The sequence below is a fragment of the Takifugu rubripes genome, chromosome 3, assembly GCF_901000725.2.
Source record: "Takifugu rubripes chromosome 3, fTakRub1.2, whole genome shotgun sequence".
Lineage (NCBI taxonomy): Eukaryota > Metazoa > Chordata > Actinopteri > Tetraodontiformes > Tetraodontidae > Takifugu > Takifugu rubripes.
In genome coordinates, this window is record NC_042287.1 from 4,511,068 (window position 1) to 4,523,872 (window position 12,805).

The following is a 12,805-nucleotide window of genomic DNA, read 5'->3' on the forward strand; positions in this document are numbered from 1 at the left end:
TCTCCTTTCATATTGCTGACGGGTCCCCGTAAAGATAAACCGACTACTTGAATTTCATTTGTGTCAGTGACAAAACAACAACACCTGAGGAAAAATCTCTTTCGTTTTTCCCCCCAGTGGCTGAGAGGAGAGGGGTTTACATGCCGTTATTCAATGGAGATTCTTACGTGGAGTTGAAGGGGCTGCATCGCTATGGACATGACCTGCGGTAAGTCCCGTGTCTTTGTTAGAATGTAACATTGTGAAGACTTCACAGGAGAAGCCGCTTTCACAGGTTACGCTCAACCCTGAACTAGAGAAAATGGGGTAGAAAAACCTAATTACGTGGGTATCTCAGGCACAGCTTTGAAGTAGCCTGATCAGTGACCCTGGACTGAACTTGTCCTACCTTTTCTTTCTGGCGGTGTCCTACAGGGTGCAATCATGGGGCACTTGTCATTCCCTTGTCATATTTACTGTTGATGGGGCCAACAGACATTATGATTTGATACGGAAATGAAATTAACATCGGTGATGTTGCACAACGTTGAGACATAATTGGAAAAAGAAGCTATTTGGTAATATTCAACCAGAAAAGCTGCCTGTCTTTTATTTCCATTAGGGCATGTGAGAATTCTTTAATGTTGAATCCTTTTGATCCTACCATTGGTACTAATGTAATTTTCATTGTCTAAATGCGTACCCCACTTCTGAACTTCTCTGCAGTCAAAAGGTCAGCATGACAGTCGTTCTCATGGCAAACGACTCCAACGGTTTGATCTTTTACAATGGCCAAAAGTCAGATGGGAAAGGTGACTTCATCTCCCTGTCCCTCCATGACGGGATCCTGGAGTTTCGCTATGACCTGGGGAAGGGACCCGCAACCATCAGGTCAGTCTGAGAGGGTGTCGTCAAGAAAGTGAAGCCCCGTGGAAGATATTTCAAGGCTCGTTTACGTGATGCAGGCCTGTTCTTCCATGCCAAAGACTCACCTGTGTGTATGTAATTCAGGAGCAGGGAGCCAATCCGGCTGAATGTGTGGAACACCATCAACTTAGAGCGCTCCAACCGCAAGGGAGAGATCATGGTGAACAAGAAGGACCCTGTCCGAGGGGAGGCGCCGGTAAGAACAGGCGCGCCTTGAAGTTTTTCTCTTCTTCGTTTAGCATGCAGGGTATTCTGTTTTTCTTGGTGAAACTGAGCTGTCAGCATACTGAGCGTTCTTATCACGATCAACATAAACCTAGATTATTGCCCATGATTTGTTCTCGTGGAAAGGTTTCCATTTGCAAAGTTAGCATTATTAATCTTTTCAGCCCTGTGTCATGGCACATATTACAGGTACATATTTCCTAATGAAGTAGATCTAATAGTTTGATAAGCCAGTAGGCCATCCAATTATTTGAATCTGCATAGATTATGACTACAAACATGCAATGACTACAATCCCTTAGTCTTATCATCCCTATGATGCAATTCTTCCTACTTCTTCTCTTTTATCACTTTGTACTCCCCCCATTTCCCTCTGACGTATGTGTGATAATTGTGTTTCACTCATTCAGCAGAGGCAGAAAATCTTATTAAAAGATGAGAGCAAGGGAAAAGCATAAACGGGGGGATGGGGAGTGAGAGGAGTATTGACATAGAGCTCAAAGTAGAGCATCCATCCAGCATGGCTCCATGAGCTCACAGTCCTGCTCCAAGAACTGAGGAGGAGACTTTGTTCCTATCATGGGGGGGTCACACGCAGGCGTGTGCGTGGTTGGTTGCAGACCCCATGCTCTGTGTGCATCATGTAAGATGACTTAGGGCTGCCATCATGGTGGAATATACACTTCCAGAGATGCAAAGGTGCAGGTAGGGGGGCTGATATAATGGCAGCAGACCGTAAATGAGGTTCTGATAAGTGGCACCATTCCCCAGCTCACACTTAGAAATCACACGTAGAAATCTGTCTTTGTTTAGCGGCACCTGCTGCTTCAAACATGCTCGTTTTCCACAGCCTGTTGTCTCCTACACTCCCTTTAAGATGGCAGACACCTCTGTAGCTTTGCAGCTCTGCGTTTAACTTCTGCATATTATACGTATATTAAACGTGCATGCAAATTGCTCACCGTTTTGTTTTGTTTTTTATTGTCGATGTTGGTTTTTAAGGCTTTTGCATTTAGTAGCTCTGCATGTCACTGTGCACAAACACTGACAAGTGTCCCCCTAATAACTTCTCTTCCTCCCTATTCTTTTCTCCTCTATGATGTGCTGTCTGGAAATAAGAAATCACGCAAGGTAATGAGACAAGTCCCAGTCACACCTTAGCCCGTATTTCATTTGACTCGTTCACCAAGCCCTCTCACCTCATCTCGTCACGCAACACTAGCGCAGGGCAGGGATGTTCTCTCTGCCGAACTGGAGGCAGCTTTTGGCTTTTAAGAAAATAAAAATATTAATATGCCATTTCATAAGCACATCCACAGACAACCAGCACTGAAGCAGAGATGTTCTTAAAGAACACAGTTTGGCTTTCACCTCAGTCCATCTGCCGTGGGGGTGGAAGAGGGTGGGAAGAAGGAAAAAGGAGAGAGTCATCTTTCTGACGGTTATTGTTTTAAGCAACAAAGAAGCGGCTTCATTAGTCGGGCGTAGGAGTTTATTTCGCGCCGGTGCTATGCCGCTGTCAGAGAGGGAGAGCAAACGAAGGGGAGGAAACATACCGTAGGAGACGGTGAGGGTGTCGAGCCAAGCTGCGCTGTTCTTTTGTCATCTGCTCTCACTTCTTTCGGGAACAGGGACAAATCCTCCGGAATATTTTACAATGTCGCTCACTCCTTCACCCACTCAGTCGCGTGGCCATAACAGCACAACGCGCGCTCCAGAGTCGCTCCCTGCGAACAGCTGTCTTCTGTCACGTGGTCCATGTTTACCTGTTGTATAGAGAAGAGGAATCGTGACTCAAAGTCATCTAAAGGCAGTGGCTGAAACTCAAAAGCCCAATAAACTGGCGCCGTATCTTTAAACGGGACAGTTGCAGGTTTGCAGCAGTGATATAACGAGGACGAGGCGCCTTGTAGTCGGTGACAGCCAGTGTCTGAGGTACATCAGCTGGGTCTGCATAATTGTGACAAGGTTGCCGCCCTGTCAACGTAAAAGGTTGCCGTGACACAGCCGCAGGCTTCAACCCAACCTGCCAAACAGGGAGCGTCTTGAGTTGATTTGGTCCCTTCTGTAGTTTTTTTTTTCCCTGGTTAACTCCACTTCACCCCTCCAGCAATTACTGCTCTACATATATTAAAGATAATGAATTTCTTTTTTTTTGGGCAGAGGGAAATGAGCCTGTCCCTCCACTCATAACAAAGGAAACTTTACCTGGCTGCGGAAAAGCTTTTGTCCCAAAGGTTCGGTGGAAACAATCGAATTTCATAGCTGTCCTTGGTACAAATGAATTGCAATTAACACGTCTCCACGCTCATACCGATGATGCCATCAGCCATTCCCAAATCATCTCAGCCCCAATCTGCCTCTAATTTTCTTCCGTTCTATTTGCCTGTCGGACGGACGGACGAGAGTCTAACATTCTTTCAGAGCGATGCAGAAAATCAGTTATATTGTGATGTGTCGAGTGTGAAAATAACCCTCCACATTTCCATCACTGTGAACAGCAAATCAGACATATTGAGGCGGCGGACTTATTTTTATTGAAAGTGTTTGGATTAAAAAAAGTATTTTGCATTTTACACCATTAAACAAAAACAAATAAACAAAAGGCCGTTCGAAATATGGCACGTTCTAAAGATTCGTTTAAAAAATTAAATTAGGTCGGACAATGAAGTGTTATTTAAAAGTGTTATATAAAGACTGTTATTCAGGCCTCGGCTTTATTCTGTTTTCTTTAACTTTATTTTGTTTTACAGCTTGGTGACGACTATTTATGTCCTGTCTCATCAGAACCTGCACGTAGATCTTAACCTGAAAGAGTCTCTTTTTGTTGGCGGAGCTCCGGATTACAGCCGACTAGCGAGAGCCGCTGCGCTCACGGAGGGCTTCAAGGGAACAATCCAAAAGGTACAGTTCTCGATGTTCCTGAGTTGTTGTTGTTGGGTTTTTTTTGTTATCAACCTATGCATATGTATTGTATTCATATATCTTATTCCGTCTGATATGCAGCAGCAATTTCAGCTCTGTCATTAGCTGTCCAGCATAGAGCATCATGTTCAGAATTTTCCATTATAATCTCACTCCGTGAGGGACAGTGATTCTGCTCATTTGGATTAGTTTGCACTAATAATAGAACGCACGTTTTTCAAGTCCCTCCCTTTTCACCGCTCTCAGATCTTCCCTGACAGCCTTAGAGTTTTGTTTCATTTTTTTTTTCCCCCTCCACTTTCCAGCAAAGAACTCATCTCTGACTGCCAAAAATAACCCAATAGAACAAAGGCAGGATGTTACTGTTTGTGCAAACTTGTCATTAGTTCTAGTCCGCAAACTTTCCCTTGACAGTTTCGAGCAAATCAAAAGCTAAATGTGGCGTTTGTCTTCCTTGGCCCATAGGGGATAGTTAATTACGAGGAAGATGGGATGCATTTTCTGTTTGATGCTGCCTGTGTAATGTGTGCATGGTGTCAACATATAATTTATGAGATATTTTCTGTGGTGCTAGCCATGTGCAAGTCAAGAGGAAACACACCACATTCACTCCTGTCCTGTTGTTAGTATGCAGCACCAGAAGATTTCATTTTCATTTGGCAGAAAATTCAGGAAAATGTTCTTTGTACAACAGCTAAGAATGGTAATAAACTCTTATCTTAAAGTGGTTTGAATAAAGTCTGATGACTGTGATGTGAGAACTGAGCTGTGGAGAGATTTAAAATCCAGCACAGCACTGATACAGTGACATTGCGAAGAGCTGCCAAAAGGAGTCAATATGCATAAAGTTAAAGGTTTAAAGCTAATCCTTTAGCTCGGAGAGAGAAAGTAGCCTACTTTTTATGCATTGAAGTTGAGCTTGAAGATTTCATGTCTCATTTAGCTCCGATGGGGTTTGCGGTGTGCATTTGCTTTTTCTTTCGGCTTCTTCTCAATAACAGTCTGTCAGAGATTACAACGTTCTTACTGATATGGGATGTGGCACATCCACAAAGTCACAGTCAGAATCAAGATGTCATTGTAGACCCTGTCATTCTAGATAGGGCCCGATCCTGATGTAGTTATTTTCGATCAAAGCTCTTAGCTAACATTCTCAGGGAACTATGTGTACCGCATGTTTTAGTATTAATGCTGTTCAGGCAGATACTGGAAACGATGCAGAACCACCTTTTAGTCTGTAAAATTCTTTTTTTTTTGTTTAAACAGGTATCATACCCACATCTTTTAAAAAACCCATGCCTACATAATGATGTTGATACGATGCCACAGTTCCAGTTGTGGTGTATTTCACTCCAACCCGCTGTTTCTCCTGCTCCCAGATCATCCTGATGGGTACCCCTATCTTCAAGGAAGACAACATCCTGCGCTCCAGCAATGTAGCCACCTTCCAGGAGCACCCGTGTGCCCAGGAGCCCTGCCACAACGGCGGCCAGTGCAACCCAAAGCTGGACACCTACGAGTGCGTCTGCCTCAGTGGTTTCTCAGGAGGACACTGTCAGAGCAGTGAGTCGCCATTTTTCCCCCCTTTTTCTCAGAAATCTTTATACAAGGTGTTTTTTATGATCCACAGTAATCTGCTACTCTTAAATAGTCACCGTGGTGGCGGAAAATTGCAGTAATTTGGCTCCACAAAATGTTCAGGTTTCTCATTAACTGGTTGGACTCTGGCAGTATTAGTTGGCTTCGCCTAAAGCTCTGTATGAGTGGGACTGAAAGCCGTAATATTTTATGTAACGCAGCTTGTTCTTGGCTTGCATCAGAAAAAGAACTACAACTACTATTCACTGTGTAGGCACAGCAACAATGCCAGAGACCAGCCATGTGGCATCTCTTTAATGTCTCACTTTTTGTATTGATTTCAATTTGAAGCCACAGGTGTGAAAACTATCGAACGGGTGTGCTGAATATTGATGACATTCTCTCAGTTGCACTTTCTTTACATCATACGCCCGTCCTTTTGTTACTCACACAGATTTGCTGGCCCGATCTGTCTGAAGCAGTCCCTTTCTGCCTTTGCCATTAACCTTGTGCGTGCGGGCAGCTCCCCCCTTTCTCGTTAATTAGATCCACAAATGTCCCCTGTCCCCCCACAAGCACCCCATTTGCTCACACTACATTGCCTTCAGCTCTGATAACAGAACCCTCTAATTGATCGGTGTGATCTAATTCTGAATGATCCCCTCCCCACCCCACCCCCCTTCTTTCACAGCCATCTACGAGAAGTCTGCCGGGGAGACCGAGGCCATCGCCTTTGATGGGCGGACATTCATTGAGTACCACAACGCAGTTACAAAGAGGTAAGGAAAAGGACAAGGGTAACATCCTCATCTCTCCAGCTTTATCCGGCGTCTGCGCCGTGATAGCTATTAGCCAAATAACCCCTCTGTCCATTCGTCTTTCCTCTCCCTGGTGATGACATGGTTGATGATATCATCAGCAGCGGGGCTTTGGGGTGAGCCAGGCACGTGGCTAATGGCTCATCTCCCTGTCTGCGGCAGTCCCGCTGCACTTTTGACAGCATTTCGCTAATTAGCCAGACGATTAACAATTAATGCTAACAATTGCAGATTTGCTCTGAGCATGCTTGTTGTCAAGCTACCACTAGGCTGTAAGTAAAGATGGATGACACAAGTGCCCAAGAGAATGAAAAGTCCTCCTTAAAGTCCTTATTTTCTGTTATCATATTGTAATCCTTATGAGGATATGCTTTAATCCTTATGTATGTTAAATACATAAGTATATGCGTACATGTCTGTAGGTGTATAGCGGCGATGTAAAATAGTTTTTGGAAAAGAAATAAAAAAAGAAAGAAACATCCCCTTAGGCAGCAGATAAGACATATTTTTATTCTCTTCCATCTACAAGGTTGACACGAGCGTACCTGCAGGTTGGCACAGGCAAAATATTTTATGTGATGAACCTGAAAAGACATGAAACGTATGTCTTTATCATCATCCCGCAGCTCTTCACACAAATGCTGAAAGTGTGAAAAGCAGGCCACAGCCTGCAGATAAACACACCCGCTGAGAAACAACTGGCTAAAGAGCTCCGGCGTGTGTGCGTGTGTGTGTGTGTTGGCGCATGTGTGTGAGTAGTATGGTGACCTGTCCCAGTTGTACGACGCGAGCGTCCTCGTCTGTGTCCTGGTCTTGTGTCCTGTCTCATGTGAATGTCTTTCACTGTCTTTTCACTCAAGCCAACTGACCAATGAGATCCCAGAGTAAGTAGCCGTTGTGCCCAGATTGTTGCCCAGCCCAAAAGACTAACAACAATGAGCCATTTTTGACAATTAACCCAACCAAGAAGATTGAAGCGCATTCTGCCCTTCATTGAAGCGCATTCTGCCCCCCCCCCCACCACCACCACCACCATTCTCCCCTCAACAACCACAATAAAATCAGGTTCTGCATCAACGCTCCATTTCCATGGTTTTATTTGACCGATTCAGTCATATGATAAACATTGTACAGATTATTTTATTCCTTCCAAGCGCAAAGGGAAGCATGGATATGTGCATGAAAGACATTGTGCTTCATCTCTCACAGAAACGGATTTACTGTACTTAAAAATGGTTTTTGGGTCCTTCTACCTTGTTCACGGACAAAATAGAGCGGCAATTATGCAACCGATGCTGAATGAAGAGGTGGGGAGGGAATATAGTTTAAACTCGCTTGTTGTGGCTTAGAGTGGCATCTCGGGAAAAACCCTTAGCTATGGCTCCATTATTAAGGCTTTTGCCTGCCGCTCACTACCCCGGTAAGAACCCCCCCAACAACATAGCAATGAAGGACAATTTGGCTCAAATTAGGTAACTGGATTCAGCCCAAGTTCTCATCTCTGCTGGGCTCTTGTTGCATTTTATTTTTGGCCTGATCTTTGGCTGTAATCGGGAATAATTATGGAGTCGGTTCTGCAGAGAGGCAGTGACATGTTAATCACATATTAGTCTCCTGTTGTAGATCAGACACCCTGTTGAGGTTTTCTTCACAGTGTGTAGCCATGGGCGTCAGTCTCGCTTAGCGGGAAGAAGGCCGAGGCCCTAAAACCAAATGTCTGCCAGATGCCACGATGAGAGTCTGTGCGCAGCTGGTCAAGACACGCTGGTCAGTTCCACGTGATTTAATCTGCCGAAATAAAGAGCCGCTCAGTTTTTCATTTATTTGTTTTGAGGCGCCGACTGAGGGCGGAATGTCAACCGCTCACCTTGGGTTAATGTTTGTGTAACCATTCAGAGCTCCCTTTGATCGCTCCCCCCTCACCTCCCAGCACGAGAGTGAACACACGAGTCGATTTATTCAAAGCCCATTGTCTTAGTGACAAATCATATCTGGCCTTGGCTCCCCTCTCATACGGTGCTTGACCCCTTTTTTTCCCCCCACAATCGCCCAGTTTTTCTCATCCACCGCCTTCCAACGCTAGACAGAAGATAATTGCCTCCGCTCTGCGGTGCGCAACGCCACAAATATAAAGGGGCTGCTGAATAATTGGACACTGACTTAAAGTAGCTTAAAGTAGCCGGCGTTCTTGTGTGGATGCTGACCATGAATGTGCTTAATCTTGAAGCTCCTGTTGAAGAAACGCTTTATCCCAGGATGTTTTGGTTCATTAGTCATCCGTCTTTATCCTGACTGGATCCCACGAGAGCCCTGTTATTCGGCGGTTGCGGTGTGATCAGAGCTAAGCTGCGCACGTCCCGTGATCACACAGCTGTTGTTATCGACCGTCGACAAGGTCGATATTTGTAGTAGAGCAGATAAGTTATGCTTTTCGCAGCTCTGGTTCCTAAAGCCGACTACTGTGAGTCACCGTTTGGACTCACAGCATCCCTCCTCACTTCCTCCCTTCTTTCCTTCTTTCCTCTTGGCCTGTTGCGCTTACACTGCATGACTTTCTCCCCTGCTCCCTTAAAGCCCTGAGTCTCTGGAGAACCCATCTGACCAGAGGTGAGTCTCTCAAAAGCCTCTCGACATTCTACCTGCCAATTCTTTTTTGGTTTTATTTCCTCACCCCTCCTGTCTCCACACACACCCCCTGCCCGACCTCTCAGGGCTAAACCCTCATCTGCAGAGGCATCATGGTTTCCATTATCAGGTTCTTTGTGCAAAGCATGGCTTGTGTCGCAATTAATATTGGAGTTCAGGGGTCTGACAGCGTGGCGGCCTCAGCCGGAGCTGCTCCTCTTTGCAGCAATTGTCCTCCTCGATGGCTTTTTATTATTCTAACCGCCACTGCCACCTGGAGATTAAACAGAGGACGGCACTCTGGGGAAAAACCCCCCGAGAATTTAAACGCATACGATGAGCAGATAAAATCCTCCTATTTATAAAAGAAAGAGCAACACTCTAGAAATCGAAAACATCAGCGGTGTGTATGAGATTTAGAGTGTTCCACTAGCGTTGTTTTATTCATGATAAATTCAGCTCTTTTAATAACCTTGACCTTATCGCTGACAAGCCGCTTCGATGGAGATTTATTGGGCCCTGTGAGCTGTTTGAGGGTTTGCCAGGAGAGGGTTCACTGAGCTGTGTTAGTGGGTTTATTTTTCACACTTTAAAGAAAAACATGAAATGATCTGCTTGAATCCTACTTTTTTTTAATGCTGTTTACCTCAGCAGGTTTTGGTTAATGAAGGGAGGATCAAACTTTCTAGTCTGAGCATGTTTTCGAAGTAAAAGAAGCCTAATCTGATTCAACTCTGGATGCCTTCTCGCTCCTGCTGAGGTGAACGGCATCACGCTTGGCCTGAGCGGTCCCAGGGGTCCCACCACAGCCAGGAAACTCTCGTTGCTTCCGCAATTGATCCTGTTTTGTTAATAAGACAACAATACACTCTCCCAAGCCTTTAAAGTGACATTTGTATTCTCGTGAGCCTGTCTGCTTGTTGTGCCTTGTCATGTTGTCCATTGTGTCTACTCGCCGTTTCCGCTTTGGTGTTTTGCTGTTGTGTTTCCATCCATGTGTCGTTGGCTCTGTGTTATTTGTTTCCCAACCTGTCTTTGTTTCTGTGTCAAACAGCTTTAAAAGGAGGACGAACGTCCATTTGCCAGACATGCATATATTTGCATGGATTGGAGTTACACACACACACACACACACATGCAAATTTGGAAGAAAAAAGAACTCTCTGGACCTGTCGACTCACTATGATCAGAGGGGCTTTGCTAAGGTTTAGGAATGGCTGCGTGGTGTTTGTGTGCGTGCACGTTCGTTAGAGAGAGACCCCATTTGTATGTTGGGGTTTTTTTTCATTCTTTTCACATTCGAAACAGTGACGCAGAGCCCTTCTCTATGGATCTCTATGAGTTGCCTCATCTCTGCATCTAAATTACCCCGCAGCTGAAGTAGTCAAGAGACTGGAGATCAAACAGCTGCCTAAAGAACACACACTCATTTACGCGCACACACATAGACACACACAGATAGAGCCAGAGCAGCAGTGTAGCGCTGCCTCTGTAGGATGTATGAAAGCTAATAGCATCCGTCTGCTTTTCTTTAACAAATCCTTCACTGTAGCTCTCTGAGAGGCTGAACTACGAAGCATTTCGGTCCCAAGTGTTGGTGAACGGTTGCAAAAAGATGCCCTGAATCGTTCTCATTCTAGAGAAAGTCCCCCAGCAATATAGATGAAGCTAATAATGATACATGAGCTGACTGAGCTGTAGAGACATTGCTCGGGATTTGAGGAGATGACAGCCTAAATAATATCATATCTTCTGTTTTCCTAGTGAAAAAGCTCTCCTGGTGAATAAGTTTGAACTGAGCATCCGGACAGAAGCGACCCAGGGCCTGGTGCTGTGGAGCGGGAAGGGCGTGGAACGCTCCGACTACATCGCCCTCGCCGTCGTGGACGGTCACGTCCAGATGACTTACGACTTGGGCTCTAAACCCGTGGTGCTGCGCTCCTCCATGCGTGTCGATAGCAACCGCTGGATACGCATCAAGGCCAGCAGGTAAGACGCAGGATGGCAGGTAGCCGAAAGGATCAGGAGTGAAAGGTTTCTCCTGTTGGACCAGGATTATGTTTAATCCATATTATCTGTGCGTTGCTGCATACGGTGCGATCCCTCGCATGAATCATCTACCACACAAAGATCGCTCGCTCTGGCTCTGATTAGTTACAGATTAAGTTTACTTTCATGCCTGGTCACGCATGAGCCGGAAATCTCCTGCATCAAATTGCTCTGACACATTGTTGCATACATAAAAGACCAAAGACTAAAGACGAGGCTAATGCATGTTTGGTATATTATATTACAGGAAATGAGCCAGGAAAACAAAGGAATACAACTGAATGGAGGCTTGCATAGACCGAGAAATAAGACGTCATCAGCATAACGGATATGTCATACTGAAGCATCTTGAGCAAAGCTTCTAAATGAACGCTTGAAAATCGACAGAAACCAAAAAAGAAAAGACATAAATTCATGTATCGCTGAATGAAGGGAGTAGGAACGGTTTCTGACTGGTGCAGCCCGCCATCACGTGTTTGAGGTGGCTTCAGTACATGGTTCTCTATACGTGCTTAGAACCATTTTAAATGTACATTTAATTGTATTATACATTCTGTAAAGTATGTGACATATTGGTGTATGTTCCCCTAATTGTGATAAAAAGCTAATTGGTTGTAATTGACACACTAGCATGCTTGGGCTCATCTCCCTTTATATTTTGGGAGTTTTTGTGCCTACGGCCTGAAACAGATTGATAGCACATATGTTTTGTTATTTACGTAACTATTAGGCATGTAACACACAGCTGTACAGCTCTGGCATATTTTATTCTGTCTCAATTAGGAGCAAATTAACGGCGTGAACGCTTAAAATAACCCGCTTAAGACCCTTTGTGTGGTCTTTGCTCACCGTTTGCTGCCAAAAAGACTGAATGGATATAAAGGTCAGTATTAGGATGGTAGCCATCAATCTTCAGGAAGCTGCAGTGTTTAACTCTGCCAGGGATTTTGGCAACTCGAGCTTATGGAGACTTCCAGGAAGATAGCATAATTTTGATGTCGATGATGGTGTTAATTGCAGCATGTGGCACAGCGCTCGCATAGTTACAGACCCCTCTGTGTTTGTGCCTTGTCTTTAACGACTCTGTCTCTGCAGGAAATTCACTTTAGTGGGTTCAAATTAGCCCCGCCGTCGCCATTCTTAAGTGTGTGCTAATGTGCAGCGCCGAGCCGAGCCACCTATAATGAATGGCGCTCTAATGACATCTGTTAGCTGGCAGACAAGCACATTTAGAACGCTGCTTGGCAAAGGAAGTTATGCGAGCGCTTAGTGTGCTGCCAGCGGAGCAATGGAGAGTTGATGCTTCAGATTAAATGAAAGTGCTATTTACAGCTGCTCCGTATGCATGAATCACAGCAACCTCTAACTTCGTCTCTCTCCTCCCTTCCTTCAGAGCACTCAGAGACGGCTCTCTGCAGGTTGGTAACGAGGCACCGGTAACAGGGTCGTCGCCTTTGGCAGCCACGCAGCTGGACACAGACGGAGCTCTCTGGCTGGGTACGTGTGCACACGTGTTGATAAAAAAAAAGGTGGCCCGCGCACGAAGTCGTCGCCTGTGTTAAATGCGATGTGCTTTCTCATTCTGGCCACTGCGGGACAGCAAAACGTGCATTGAACTCGTCGGCTTTGCAGAGGATAAGCAGGGTCGCGGAACAAAAGTGCAGGTTGTGCAAAAGGGA

The 12,805-nt window shown here is 45.2% G+C and overlaps 1 protein-coding gene across 11 annotated transcripts in view; it reads left to right on the forward strand.

Annotated features, from left to right (window-relative positions):
- Nucleotides 1-12,805, forward strand: part of agrn (agrin) — a 198,479-nt gene that overhangs the window by 180,330 nt on the left and 5,344 nt on the right. For 5 of the 11 annotated variants that reach the window (XM_029834076.1, XM_029834085.1, XM_029834084.1 and 2 more), the window contains 11 exons: nt 118-208; nt 706-870; nt 991-1,102; nt 2,251-2,262; nt 3,919-4,035; nt 5,436-5,619; nt 6,326-6,413; nt 7,313-7,336; nt 9,027-9,059; nt 10,842-11,066; nt 12,520-12,623. In XM_029834076.1, the coding sequence (XP_029689936.1) occupies nt 118-208; nt 706-870; nt 991-1,102; nt 2,251-2,262; nt 3,919-4,035; nt 5,436-5,619; nt 6,326-6,413; nt 7,313-7,336; nt 9,027-9,059; nt 10,842-11,066; nt 12,520-12,623 (1,155 nt within the window). The remainder of the gene's footprint in view (nt 1-117; nt 209-705; nt 871-990; nt 1,103-2,250; nt 2,263-3,918; nt 4,036-5,435; nt 5,620-6,325; nt 6,414-7,312; nt 7,337-9,026; nt 9,060-10,841; nt 11,067-12,519; nt 12,624-12,805) is intronic. The other 6 variants (XM_029834081.1, XM_029834086.1, XM_029834087.1 and 3 more) reach the window with 4 other exon arrangements.